Source organism: Malaclemys terrapin, chromosome 5 (assembly GCF_027887155.1).
Source record: "Malaclemys terrapin pileata isolate rMalTer1 chromosome 5, rMalTer1.hap1, whole genome shotgun sequence".
In the NCBI taxonomy this organism is placed as follows: domain Eukaryota; kingdom Metazoa; phylum Chordata; order Testudines; family Emydidae; genus Malaclemys; species Malaclemys terrapin.
In genome coordinates, this window is record NC_071509.1 from 61,048,186 (window position 1) to 61,063,754 (window position 15,569).

Here is a 15,569-nt window from a genome sequence, read left to right on the forward strand (position 1 = left end):
AAGTCAGTCAGCTGACCATTTCATGGAGCAACATGAATGGCAGTCTCAGAGAAAGTGATGTAAAGTGCCAAGACAATGGTTAGTATGGATATAAGATGTTGGAATGTCAACGCTACTTTCTGAGACATCCTGCCATCTGAATGGGAGGGAAAGATCATATCCTGAGATAAATATTTATAGTGCAAAAGGCCTAGAGATTCTGAAATATTTTGATATATTTACAGTTCTGTTAAATCTTTTTGTGTCATCAAAGATCAGTGAACTACAGGATACTGCTGAGCACATGTTTTAGGATCTAAAATCATTGTGAGCTTTCTTCTTCTGACACACACTCTCTTCTCCTCTTCAGCTGGATCCATATGCCCTTATTTGGGCGAAGAATTAGTTCTGAGACCAAACCAAGTTCTTCTCTCTTTTGACTTGTCTCCACCCAAAAGCGCCGTAGGATGATGGCTAGAACAGCTTTCTCTTCCATCTGTGCAAAGCGTTGGCCTTCAGGTTATATTGGAATATAAACAATAGTAGTTTAGTACTAACAGCCGTCATAATTACACTTAAAGATTTCCCACAAAATGCAGCAGGGAATAACTGTGTATCTGTAGTCAAAGATTACAATATGGGCCAAATTCAGGATAGTACAAATGTTACCAAGAATGGGATTTGTGATAGATCTGTTTCCTTCCATATCTACAGCAGGAAAGAATCAGCTTTAAAATATTCATGGCCTCAGAGCAAGAGGAGCTTAAAGTTGGCCCTATATCATGGAGGAAAAGCTAATACAAAATGTGACCCTGTTATGTCACATATAGGCCTAAATGAGGAGGAGGAGGAGAAGGGCTTAGCTCCAGGATCACAGCACATGGATGGCAGGAAGAGGAAGAGCACAGATAGAAGGAAAAAGACAGAGCTTTGTTGATTTCGATTTTATCCTAAAAGTAGAGTGTGCTCGTGAAATAGGGAGGGGATAAATTAAACAAATATTCAAAGGTTTAAGAGAAAAGTGGAGGGGGGTGGGAAATAGAATTAAAAAGGAAAAGGAACCAAGCAAATTGACAAGGGTCACAGACCAGACAGTTAGCCAAAGATTATACAGAAAGAGGCAGAGGATTTTAAAAGTTGTGTTGTGCTGTCTGTGAGAGATATGGCAGTTTCCTGCAATATCTTTAGGAGATGTTACTATATTAAGTGTATGTATCATTCTGGGCCAGGGATTGTATGTAATTCCACAGGAGAGGTAACCACAGCCCCTCCAGGAACTAAGAACAGTTGCAAGGTGATAAGGCAAATTCACTCAGATAGGAAAGCCTCCAGTGAGTTACCACCACCTGGAGAGGCCCGCATATACTAGTTCAGACTGGGTTCTCCAGAGGCCAACAGACAAAGAAAGGACTTTTGGATAAATAGTCTGAATTTAAACTGACTCAGGGCCTTCTTTCTGATACAGCAAACAGACAGGACCTGTTGTCCACGGAAAGGGCCCCAATCCTTAGGGAAGGGTTGGAAGGACTGACATCAACCAGAGCCCTTGAGGAGATGGGGATAATCTTTGATAAGTTTTTTAGCACATGTGTAGGTTCTTTCTTTGTTTTTAATATGTTTTGTCTGTAATGCTTTTACCTTAAGAAAAAGTGTGCTTGCTTAGAAATAGCTGTGTGATAACTTATAACGGTGGGTCATTTTGCTGTTTATAGTCTCTGAGGAGAAAATCAAAGCAGCTCTGCTTAGGTAGTCCAAGTTGCTGGGAAATTCACAGTAGGCAGGGAACTCTGCAACCTGGAAAAACCCTGGTCAGGAGGGAGAGAGTCATGAGTCTCCACCCCAGAGATGTGATGGCTGAGGAGCTGGCAGCCTAGAATAGGTCATAAGGGGAAAAAATGTGTGCAGTTGCCCTGAACTCTGACAGTGTCTCTCTCCCTTCCCTCAACCCCTTCTCTGTACATTGTCTGTTCAGACTGCAAGCTGCCTAGGCAGGAATCTTTATGCCTGGAAAACACCTACAACAATTTGGGTGCACTAGAAACAATAATTAGCCTGATTATGATAAGTTAGTTCCCTCTTTCAATGCACAACAATCTGATCAAGAATAAAGAGTAATCTTTGGCTTTGTTAGTTTGTTTTGGGTTTATTTTTTTTAAATTAACTTCATTTGTATTTGGATCCCCGAGAATGTCGACTATAATTTTGCATTGCTGACAGAAGAGTCGCAACAGCTGTTGCTGAGAGCTCTGCCTACAGTGGTGCTTCTGGCATTGAGACCAACCCATTCAAAATGGAATGAAATCCTGAAAATGAAATCAGATCAGAACAGAAATTTGCCGCCTTCTCAATACTCTGCACCATTCATAGTTAATGTGGTAGAATAGTGCCTCCGGACTAAGGATCCATAAAGGGACAGCTCCTTTGATGTCACACCAACTATATAACACATACAATTCTCCAAAAGTTGTTTATTTTTGAATATACACAACTTTGTTAAGTTTCAGAGTAACAGCCGTGTTAGTCTGTATCCGCAAAAAGAAGAACAGGAGTACTTGTGGCACCTTAGAGACTAACAAATTTATTAGAGCATAAGCTTTCGTGGACTACAGCCCACTTCTTCGGATGCATATAGAATGGAACATATAATGAGGAGATATATATACACACATACAGAGAGCATAAACAGGTGGGAGTTGTCTTACTAACTCTGAGAGGCCAATTAATTAAGAGAAAAAAAAAAAAAAAAAAAACTTTTGAAGTGATAATCAAGCTAGCCGAGTACAGACAGTGTGATAAGAAGTGTGAGAGTACTTACAAGGGGAGATAGTCAACGTTTGTAATGGCTCAGCCATTCCCAGTCCTTATTCAAACCGGAGTTGATTGTGTCTAGTTTGCATATCAATTCTAGCTCTGCAGTCTCTCTTTGGAGTCTGTTTTTGAAGTTTTTCTGTTGTAATATAGCCACCCGCAGGTCTGTCACTGAATGACCAGACAGGTTAAAGTGTTCTCCCACTGGTTTTTGAGTATTTTGATTCCTGATGTCAGATTTGTGTCCATTAATTCTTTTGCGTAGAGACTGTCCGGTTTGGCCAATGTACATGGCAGAGGGGCATTGCTGGCACATGATGGCATAGATCACATTGGTAGATGTGCAGGTGAACGAGCCCCTGATGGTATGGCTGATGTGATTAGGTCCTATGATGATGTCACTTGAATAGATATGTGGACAGAGTTGGCATCGGGGTTTGTTACAAGGATAGGTTCCTGGGTTAGTGGTTTTGTTCAGTGATGTGTGGTTGCTGGTGAGTATTTGCTTTAGGTTGGGGGGTTGTCTGTAAGCGAGGACAGGTCTGTCTCCCAAGATCTGTGAGAGTAAAGGATCATCTTTCAGGATAGGTTGTAGATCTCTGATGATGCGCTGGAGAGGTTTTAGTTGGGGGCTGAAGGTGACAGCTAGTGGTGTTCTGTTATTTTCTTTGTTGGGCCTGTCTTGTAGGAGGTGACTTCTGGGTACTCGTCTGGCTCTGTCAATCTGTTTTTTCACTTCAGCAGGTGGGTATTGTAGTTTTAAGAATGCTTGATAGAGATCTTGTAGGTGCTTGTCTCTATCCGAGGGATTGGAGCAAATGCGGTTATATCTTAGAGCTTGGCTGTAGACAATGGATCGTGTGGTGTGTCCTGGATGGAAGCTGGAGGCATGTAGGTAAGTGTAGCGGTCAGTAGGTTTCCGGTATAGGGTGGTATTGATGTGACCATCGCTTATTAGCACAGTAGTGTCCAGGAAATGGACCGCTTGTGTGGATTGATCTAGGCTGAGGTTGATGGTGGGATGGAAATTATTGAAATCATGGTGAAATTCCTCAAGGGCTTCTTTTCCATGGGTCCAGATGATGAAGATGTCATCAATGTAGCGCAAGTAGAGTAGGGGCGTTAGGGGACGAGAGCTAAGGAAGCTAAGGCATTGGCACCCTAACATCAGGCTTGTCTGGTTATGTAGACTCTGTCCTAAGACCCTACGCTACCAGCACTCCCAGCTATCTTCGAGACACCACTGACTTCCTGAGGAAACTACAATCCATCGGTGATCTTCCAGAAAACACCATCCTGGCCACTATGGACGTAGAAGCCCTCTACACCAATATTCCACACAAAGATGGACTACAAGCTATCAGGAACAGTATCCCTGATAATGTCACAGCTAACCTGGTGGCTGAACTTTGTGATTTTGTCCTCACCCACAACTATTTCACATTTGGGGACAATATATACCTTCAAGTCAGCGGCACTGCTATGGGTACCCGCATGGCCCCACAATATGCCAACATTTTTATGGCTGACTTAGAACAACGCTTCCTTAGCTCTCGTCCCCTAACGCCCCTACTCTACTTGCGCTACATTGATGACATCTTCATCATCTGGACCCATGGAAAAGAAGCCCTTGAGGAATTTCACCATGATTTCAATAATTTCCATCCCACCATCAACCTCAGCCTAGATCAATCCACACAAGCGGTCCATTTCCTGGACACTACTGTGCTAATAAGCGATGGTCACATCAATACCACCCTATACCGGAAACCTACTGACCGCTACACTTACCTACATGCCTCCAGCTTCCATCCAGGACACACCACACGATCCATTGTCTACAGCCAAGCTCTAAGATATAACCGCATTTGCTCCAATCCCTCGGATAGAGACAAGCACCTACAAGATCTCTATCAAGCATTCTTAAAACTACAATACCCACCTGCTGAAGTGAAAAAACAGATTGACAGAGCCAGACGAGTACCCAGAAGTCACCTCCTACAAGACAGGCCCAACAAAGAAAATAACAGAACACCACTAGCTGTCACCTTCAGCCCCCAACTAAAACCTCTCCAGCGCATCATCAGAGATCTACAACCTATCCTGAAAGATGATCCTTTACTCTCACAGATCTTGGGAGACAGACCTGTCCTCGCTTACAGACAACCCCCCAACCTAAAGCAAATACTCACCAGCAACCACACATCACTGAACAAAACCACTAACCCAGGAACCTATCCTTGTAACAAACCCCGATGCCAACTCTGTCCACATATCTATTCAAGTGACATCATCATAGGACCTAATCACATCAGCCATACCATCAGGGGCTCGTTCACCTGCACATCTACCAATGTGATCTATGCCATCATGTGCCAGCAATGCCCCTCTGCCATGTACATTGGCCAAACCGGACAGTCTCTACGCAAAAGAATTAATGGACACAAATCTGACATCAGGAATCAAAATACTCAAAAACCAGTGGGAGAACACTTTAACCTGTCTGGTCATTCAGTGACAGACCTGCGGGTGGCTATATTACAACAGAAAAACTTCAAAAACAGACTCCAAAGAGAGACTGCAGAGCTAGAATTGATATGCAAACTAGACACAATCAACTCCGGTTTGAATAAGGACTGGGAATGGCTGAGCCATTACAAACGTTGACTATCTCCCCTTGTAAGTACTCTCACACTTCTTATCACACTGTCTGTACTCGGCTAGCTTGATTATCACTTCAAAAGTTTTTTTTTTTTTTTTTTTTTTTTTCTCTTAATTAATTGGCCTCTCAGAGTTAGTAAGACAACTCCCACCTGTTTATGCTCTCTGTATGTGTGTATATATATCTCCTCATTATATGTTCCATTCTATATGCATCCGAAGAAGTGGGCTGTAGTCCACGAAAGCTTATGCTCTAATAAATTTGTTAGTCTCTAAGGTGCCACAAGTACTCCTGTTCTTCTTTTTGCGGATACAGACTAACACGGCTGTTACTCTGAAACTTGTCATTATGCAAGGCACTGCATTTAGCCGTATGGAATGGAAATCCATCAACCTCATGAAAAAACTCGTACAGATACAGACAGACATCATCTTCCTTTCCAAATGCAAGCAGATGGACATCATACCAAAAGGACTAAAGGTAAAAAATCCATTACAATCTACATATCACACAGACTATGCTGAGAGACTGTGTCACACACTCTCAAAGAAACTGCGAAACCACCTGATCAGCATCCTATACAGCAAACAGGGAAAGATTAAGAATGAGCTCTCAGAACTGGATACTCTCATAAGAAACCAACCTTCCACACAAACTTCCTCATGGATAGACTTTACAAAAACTAGACAAGCCATTTACAAGACAAACTTTGCCTCTCTACAAAGGAAAAAGGACACTAAACTATCTAAACTGCTACATGCCACAAGCAGCCAGAACAGTAGTTCCCTTAACCCACCCAGCAATATTGTTAATCTTTCCAGCTATACTCTTAGCCCAGCAGAAGAGTCTGTCCTATCTCGGGGCCTCTCCTTTTGTCCCTCCAGACCCATGAATATGATACAGTTCTGCGGTGACCTAGAATCCTACTTTCGACGTCTCCGACTCAAAGAATATTTCCAACATACCTCTGAACAGCATACTAACCCACAGAATCCTCCCTACCAGCACTACAAAAAAAAGGATTCTGCATGGACTCCTCCGGACGGTCGAAACAACAGACTGGATTTCTACATAGATTGCTTCCGTCGACGTGCAAAGGCTGAAATTGTGGAAAAGCAACATCACTTGCCACATAACCTCAGCCATGCTGAACACAACGCCATCTACAGCCTCAGAAACAACCCTGACATCATAATCAAAAAGGCTGACAAAGGAGGTGCTGTCGTCATCATGAATAAATTGGAATATGACCAGGAGGCTGCTAGACAGCTCTCTAACACCACATTCTACAGGCCATTATCCTCTGATCCCACTGAGGATTACCTAAAGAAACTACACCATCTGCTAAAAAAACTCCCTGACAAAGCACAGGAACAAATCCGTACAGACACATGCCTAGAACCCCGACCAGGGGTATTCTATTTGCTACCCAAGATCCATAAACCTGGATATCCTGGACGCCCCATCATCTCAGGCATTGGCACCCTAACATCAGGCTTGTCTGGTTATGTAGACTCTGTCCTAAGACCCTACGCTACCAGCACTCCCAGCTATCTTCGAGACACCACTGACTTCCTGAGGAAACTACAATCCATCGGTGATCTTCCAGAAAACACCATCCTGGCCACTATGGACGTAGAAGCCCTCTACACCAATATTCCACACAAAGATGGACTACAAGCTATCAGGAACAGTATCCCTGATAATGTCACAGCTAACCTGGTGGCTGAACTTTGTGATTTTGTCCTCACCCACAACTATTTCACATTTGGGGACAATATATACCTTCAAGTCAGCGGCACTGCTATGGGTACCCGCATGGCCCCACAATATGCCAACATTTTTATGGCTGACTTAGAACAACGCTTCCTTAGCTCTCGTCCCCTAACGCCCCTACTCTACTTGCGCTACATTGATGACATCTTCATCATCTGGACCCATGGAAAAGAAGCCCTTGAGGAATTTCACCATGATTTCAATAATTTCCATCCCACCATCAACCTCAGCCTAGATCAATCCACACAAGCGGTCCATTTCCTGGACACTACTGTGCTAATAAGCGATGGTCACATCAATACCACCCTATACCGGAAACCTACTGACCGCTACACTTACCTACATGCCTCCAGCTTCCATCCAGGACACACCACACGATCCATTGTCTACAGCCAAGCTCTAAGATATAACCGCATTTGCTCCAATCCCTCGGATAGAGACAAGCACCTACAAGATCTCTATCAAGCATTCTTAAAACTACAATACCCACCTGCTGAAGTGAAAAAACAGATTGACAGAGCCAGACGAGTACCCAGAAGTCACCTCCTACAAGACAGGCCCAACAAAGAAAATAACAGAACACCACTAGCTGTCACCTTCAGCCCCCAACTAAAACCTCTCCAGCGCATCATCAGAGATCTACAACCTATCCTGAAAGATGATCCTTTACTCTCACAGATCTTGGGAGACAGACCTGTCCTCGCTTACAGACAACCCCCCAACCTAAAGCAAATACTCACCAGCAACCACACATCACTGAACAAAACCACTAACCCAGGAACCTATCCTTGTAACAAACCCCGATGCCAACTCTGTCCACATATCTATTCAAGTGACATCATCATAGGACCTAATCACATCAGCCATACCATCAGGGGCTCGTTCACCTGCACATCTACCAATGTGATCTATGCCATCATGTGCCAGCAATGCCCCTCTGCCATGTACATTGGCCAAACCGGACAGTCTCTACGCAAAAGAATTAATGGACACAAATCTGACATCAGGAATCAAAATACTCAAAAACCAGTGGGAGAACACTTTAACCTGTCTGGTCATTCAGTGACAGACCTGCGGGTGGCTATATTACAACAGAAAAACTTCAAAAACAGACTCCAAAGAGAGACTGCAGAGCTAGAATTGATATGCAAACTAGACACAATCAACTCCGGTTTGAATAAGGACTGGGAATGGCTGAGCCATTACAAACGTTGACTATCTCCCCTTGTAAGTACTCTCACACTTCTTATCACACTGTCTGTACTCGGCTAGCTTGATTATCACTTCAAAAGTTTTTTTTTTTTTTTTTTTTTTTTTTCTCTTAATTAATTGGCCTCTCAGAGTTAGTAAGACAACTCCCACCTGTTTATGCTCTCTGTATGTGTGTATATATATCTCCTCATTATATGTTCCATTCTATATGCATCCGAAGAAGTGGGCTGTAGTCCACGAAAGCTTATGCTCTAATAAATTTGTTAGTCTCTAAGGTGCCACAAGTACTCCTGTTCTTCTTTTTACAACTTTGTTAGGTGCTTCAGAAAAACAAGTGCAGACACAGTCCCTTCCCTGAACAGCTTACAAGTTTTAGGAGCTCAGTGACCACCCCAGCAGTTACTGCAGAAGACCAAAGGGGGGGGGGTCTTAAATTTTCCCCTCCAGCCTGCAGTCCACCGGTGGTTGGGATCATAGTATCGCCAGCAAATGTATCCCATGGGGAGGGAGAAAAAGAGTGCCTCATGCTGTTCCCTAGTGAGCTGTTGAGGTGTCTCTCAGGGCAGGTCTTCACTACAGGGGGGGGTCGATTTAAGATACGCAAATACAGCTACGCAAATAGCGTAGCTGAATTCAACGTATCGGAGCCGACTTACCCCGCTGTGAGGACGGTGGCAAAATCGACCTCCGCGGCTCCCCATCGATGGTGCTAACTCCCACCTCCACTGGTGGAGTAAGAGTGTCGATTCAGGGATCGATTGTCGCGTCCCAACGAGACGCAATAATTCGATCCCCGAAAGATCGATTTCTACCCGCCGATTCAGGCGGGTAGTGTAGACCTAGCCTCAGTGACTCTGAAGTCTGAAGGGAACCATGTCCAGCCCTTTTGAGCCAGAATGGATGTTAGCATGACACTGAGTTACATGTGGATCAAGTCCCAGTAAGGAGGAAACAAAGTGTACTCTGAAGAACCCCATGGGAAGAAAGAAAATGTAAATATGACATCAGTCTGAAGAATGAGGTATCAGTAAGAATTGCTCTGCCTCAGTTATTAAGCACGCAGGATTGACACTGACATTTGAATGCATAAGCTCTGCTGTGGGTACTGCAGCAAAGGTAACTTCATCTAACCAGACTTAGTGGTAAGTTCAATAACCAAGTATGAAGGCTATCAAGGGGCAACCCTGCCTGGGGCACGCTACACAGCACCCTCCAGCAGCAGGCTACAGCATGACAGGTACCACTGCCTCTGTTTCCCCTTTTTGTTTACCCAGGAAACAGTCTTTCAGTGTCCAATACAAAGCCCGCCTCTCAGAGTAATTTATACTAGTGCATTCATTCCCCCAAAAGCCTTGTAGAAAAACCATTCTTGACAAACCCACAGTAAACATATAAAGGTGCAACTATTTTTCCATTCCCCTCTTCATGGACAACACCTCCAGGTTACTCACCTGGGAGTCAACAGCAGCACTGTCTTCCCAGACCCTTTGGCCCCTGATCCAGGGCCCGTTCTCCAGGCAATGCACCAGAGAGTGACCAGTCTCATGATTCTTCCCATGGCTCCCCCAAGTCAGGTGTCCCACAAGAGAGCTCCCCGCAGCGTTCTATTCCCCAGGTCTCCCTGTCTGGGAGCCCCACCCCTGCTCAGGGAACATCCCTCCAGAGTCCACCCTCTTGCTTCCAGGCTCAGCTTCTCCTGATCCAAGGAGAAGCTGGATCTTTCCTTTTTGCCTAGGGGCCAATGCCCAAGCCTTCTGCTTATCAGGATCCCAACTTCAGTCAGTTCTCACCAGCAGTTCTGTTCCAGCTGTCCTCAGAACTCAGCTGTATCTACCAGGTCTTCTGTAGCTCTCCCAAGCAACGCTTGACAGCTCTTTCCTGTTGCTTCCTGTCTCTGACTCCTCTCAAGCTTTGATACTCCATGTCTCTGGCTCACCAGGTCTCCTTCCTTCTAGGGCCCAAGTACCCTCTTTTAAGTCTAATGGGGAGGGGAGGTCAACTAACCAGTCTTAAGTGCACTAATCTCTTCCTTCGTTAAGGGTCAGTGTCACCCTCCCGACAGAGGCCTATTACGCTTCGGCTTTTATCAACTACGTACCAATGCAGTTTCTGGATCCAGCAGAGAAGGGCACATATGCATATGGATGCCTTCCACTAGAATTCTCAGGGAAGAATCGCTCAGGCCTGAATTCCTCCGGGTCTGGGAAAACCTCTGGATCTCTGTGCAGTGCATAAGTAACAACGACTACCTGTGTACCTTTTGGTATCTTAAATCCTTCTGCAAAAAAAGAATCAACATGCCAGTGAAATAAGTGGCTTCCTGTAAATGGATACAAAGCACAAAAACAGTTCTTTACTTGTACAACACCTTGACAGCAGATACTTCTCATAGTTAAAAATGATGAATACAGACAAGGCTGAGATCTACTACCCGTAAACATCCACAAAACTAACTCATCGTCCTCCTTCAAAACTCTCTTTTGCAGCGAGCCCTTCAAAAACTTGACAATGTCTAGACTGCTGTTGTGCTGACATAAGAGCCTAACCTGCTAACCAATAGGGTCTTATTGCTTTCTTGTACTCCACATTGGTCTGTCTGTATCCATCTGTTCTCCCTTGTCTAATATGTAGATTGTAAGTCCTTTGGGACAAAGAACATCTTTTTGTACTTTCTTTGTACAGTACCTAGCCTAAATGGGTCCTGATACATAGCAGGGGCTCCTACACACTGTGAAAATAAAAAATAATAATAAATAAATACTACTACTTACTAATATGGCAATCTTCACTTGTGGTCCGGGCAAAGGATGGAACAGAAGGGAAGAGACGAAGGGCTTCTTTAACAACACACTCAAGATATCGGAGCTTCTTCAAGTCATCCATTGTGACAGGCTGGTCAGAGTTCCCTGATTAGAATCACAACAGGGGTGTGAGAAACAACTGTCCTAATCAGACTAAAGACACAAGCTTTGAGCAGTGGCCTGCTAAATCCAGGGTTGTGAGTTCAATCCTTGAGGGGGCCATTTAGAGATTTAGTTGGGGATTGGTCCTGCTTTGAGCAGGGGGCTGAACTAGATGACCTCCTGAAGTCCCTTCCAACCCTGATATTCTATGATTCTATCTTAAGGGGCTCCCAACTCTCTTAAATGCTGACAAAACTACAACTCCACCACTGGGCTTATGTAACCTTTGAATGGGCTAGAGTTTATATCATTGCCCTTCTCCAGTGCCTAAAAGAACCCAACTCCCATAGAAAAGCACCTGGAGACCTAGAATTCAGTCACTGAGGATTTTCAGCAAGGATTGCACAAGATCAACCTCCCCACATTCAAGTCCAAAAAGAATAAAAGGACTTAAGAATTAAGTTAAGTACCAACTTTATAAAGACAAAAACATAATAATAATAGTCATAATAACAACTTAATTTCTATAACATAACATGGCTCCTTTATAATCCATATACATGATCTTCGCAGTTATACATAAACAAAAATAAAGAAAACAAATTAAATCTAAACAGGTCAGTACCCACAGAAAGACAGTGATAAGAAAGTCAAGAGTTCCAAAAGCTAAGGTTGAGTTCACCTGAGTCTCAGTTACAGGCTACTGATTTAGAAGCACTGCAGCAATAACTTCTTTCCTCTTGCTTGCAGAAACCTCCAACCGGAATCCATGCAGACTGTTCCTTTTCCTCTACTGCAATCACTCAGTTAGCTAGCATGGGCGTGGGTATAATAGGCCGGGGAGGCTAAGACTCCCCTAAGCCAAGTCCTGGCCCTGCCCATGCTCTGCCCTTTCCCCAAGCTGGTGTTGGGGGTGGCTGGGGCCCCTTCAGCTGTGGAGGTGGGGGAGCTCAGTGCTGTGGCGGATGGGAGGGGTGATAGGGGCGGGACCTCAGGTAGAAGGGGCAGGGCTGCATGGCTAGCATCCCCAGAGGGGTGGGGGGGTCATATGCCGGCCATGTTAGCTAGTCAGCTAACTAATTAACTGAGCACTCACTTTAAGTATACAGATTAAAAAAACCTGCTGCAAAATACTTCAGAATTAATGAACATAGCCTGCTTTCAGCTCCTGTGGCTCAGCTTCTGCCAACCCACACAAGGCACGGGGCCTTTTGTAAAGCAGCTGCCGTGACTACTAGCCCTCATGGAGTTTGAGTCTAGTAACAGGGAACCTATTGAGCATACCCAAAATTACCACCCACAATTCCAGAAACTTCTGAGTGTGGAGAGTTAATTGTGCATCTGCCTAGCACCAATGACCCAGACACAACTCATTCCTCCCCTCTACAGATCTCTTAAAGAGATATCTCCCTTTTAGGGCTGTGGGTTACACTTATGGGTTTGAATCATTTGTCTAAATATTTATTCTTGTGATTTTCTTCAACTACCATTATTATTTATTATTAAGGCTACAATTTAATCCTGGGTATTTTTAGCAAAAGTCACGGACAGGTCACATGCAATAAACACAAATTCACGGTGTAATGCTTTGTACCTTGGGGAAACACCCAGCACCCCCATGTTCATCCTTGTAAAATGATTGTGTGGTATCCAATGCAAAGTTTGTCATGTCGGGTGTCTTCGGAAGGCTCATGATGCACTGAGCATTGTTGTTATAGTGACGTTATAGTAATTGTTATTATAGTAATGTTATAGGTTGTAATTTCATGTATACAATTATGAGGCTGAAAATGTGTCTTCATGGCTTAAAATAAGCCCAGGCAAAAAGTTCATACCTCATAAGGGCATGTATGGGACAAACCCAGCCCAGCCTCACAGGAACAAAGGACACTGGCTTAGGCAACAACAAAGGATCTGTTGGACTCTCGAGTGAGTCACCCCCCCTTCCCAATTTGGTCAGTTTGGGACTGCGATGAGGTAATGCTCACCTGACTCTGAAGGGGGGGGGGAGGGCGCAAAGCCAAGAGGGAAGAAAGAACATGGTAAAAGGGAGAGACGTTTGTCTTCCTCTCTCTTCCACCTACATCTACAGATACCACACCAAGCGACTGAAGTGCTGATCAAAGGGGAGAGCCTGGCTGAAGAGCAATCAGCCAGCCTGTGGTGAGAAGCATCTAAGTTTGTAAGGACAGTGAAAGTGTTAAGATCAGCTTAGAATGCATTTTGCTTTTATTTAATTTGACCAGATCTGACTTGTTATGCTGTGACTTATAATCACTTAAAGTCTACCTTTGTAGTTAATAAATCTGTTTGTTTATTCTACCTGAAGCAGTGTGTTTGGTTTGAAGTATGTCAGAGACTCCCCTTGGGATAACAAGCCTGGTGCATATCAATTTCTTTGTTAAATTGACAAACTCATATAAGTTTGCAGCGTCCAACGGGCATAACTGGACACTGCAAGATGGAGGTTCCTAGGGTTGTGTCTGGGACCGGAGATATGGGCTAGTGTCATTCGGTTGCACAATCCAAGGAGTAGCTTACATGCCAGAGGCTGTGCGTGAACAGCCCAGGAGTGGGGGTTCTGACAGCAGAGCAGGGTAGGCTGGCTCCCACAGTCAAGGACTGGAGTGACCTAGCAAATCACCAGTCCAGATAACACCAGAGGGGAACATCACACATGGCCCATGACCTGTCTGTGACTTTTACTATATACCCCTGACTAAATCTTAGCTGGGAGGATGGGACGCTGCTTTGGGGGGAGACTGGGGGGCCACTTCTCAGGGAGAGCAGGGGCCAGCAGCACCAGCTGTCGGGGGCTACCAAGCTCCGGCTGCCCCGGGGCCACCCACCCGCCTCATCTCCCGCCACCTGCAGGACCACTGCTCAGGCAGTCCCCGGAGCCAGCTGCTCCGGCCACTGCTGGGGCGGGAGTGGCTGTCCCCAGGGCCGCCTGAGCAGTTGGCCCCAAAGCCAGCTGCCTGGGTGGCCCTGGGAGTCAGCCACACCAGCCACTGCAGAAGTCATGGAGGTCGTGGAAAATCATGGAATCCGTGACTTCTGGGACAGACATGGAGCCCTACTGATTATTTGTATTGCAGTAGCACCTAGGAGCTCAAGTCATGGACCAGGATTCCATTGTGATAGGCACTGTACAAAGATACAACAAAGAGATGGTCCCTGCCCAAAAGAAATGGAAAGATAGAAATGACTATCAAACCATACACTGTCAGTGCAAACTTACACCAACAAAGAAGCAAAGGATAGAAACTAACCAAACACTTCATCCAATTCTCTGTGAACTTTCTTTTGGGCTTCCGGATGACATCCAAGTAAGTAGATGGCCCAGTTCATAGCAGCAGCTGTTGTATCATGCCCCTAGAGGTACAGATTTCAGATCTGCATTATCCTCATGCATATGAAATTAAATATATTCAAGGAATTAGGGACATTTTAGTGATGTAGCCTAACTGTACAGATACAGAAGAAAAGCTAAGAATATATGAATCCATGTAAAAATCCGATACCTAAGATTGAACAGGAAAAAACCAGTTGTGTAATATGATGGATGGAGACTAAAATGAGGGGGAGAATTATAATGTTAACAAGCAGAAGTCTCTTTGCCATTCCTCTTCTATTACTTAGCTAGTCTATGTTGACCGGGTGAAGGGTCTTCCTCTGCATTCAGACTCTGAAGAAGAGGTTTGCTATTGCTTCCTTTTAGACATTAGCTGGTTGATCCATTAAATCTCTCTGGACAGTCACAATAATTTAAACACTATATAGTAATCTTAAAATCACTATTTTTCCCCACAGTCCATTGTTGGAGGGGCATTTACCTTACTTCACTGCTTTACAATGAAATATAATTATACAAAGTTACTCACTATCTTTTTCATCATGGGATTGTAAATACAGTATTACCATCAATTACCACAAGAGGGCATAGGAATATAATTTTCCTACAATTATATGTTATAAACATAAAACTGATCCAGTCAGGTACTGTAGGCTAACAAAATCAAGGGAATGTTCACTAGCAACAGATTTTGTCAATATCTTAATTTTAATCAAATTTGCTGTAATCGAGCCCCAGATTAATAGCGACCATGGTACAATTAATTCCACTGCCTCTGGGAGTAAAGAGTTGCACCAGCAGAAAACGAGCAATACAGCAGTGAATCAGGCCCAGTGTGATCATTTCCAGTAATCCTGTGTCACAATGGATATAA

The 15,569-nt window shown here is 44.3% G+C and overlaps 1 protein-coding gene across 1 annotated transcript in view; it reads right to left on the reverse strand.

The window, feature by feature from the left end:
* Positions 1-301: 301 nt before the first annotated feature.
* LOC128838515 (cytochrome P450 4V2-like) overlaps positions 302-15,569 on the reverse strand; it is a 67,496-nt gene continuing 52,228 nt past the window's right edge. The window contains 4 exon segments of the mRNA XM_054030768.1: positions 302-492; positions 10,536-10,715; positions 11,209-11,343; positions 14,613-14,715. Of these exon segments, the coding sequence (XP_053886743.1) occupies positions 302-492; positions 10,536-10,715; positions 11,209-11,343; positions 14,613-14,715 (609 nt within the window).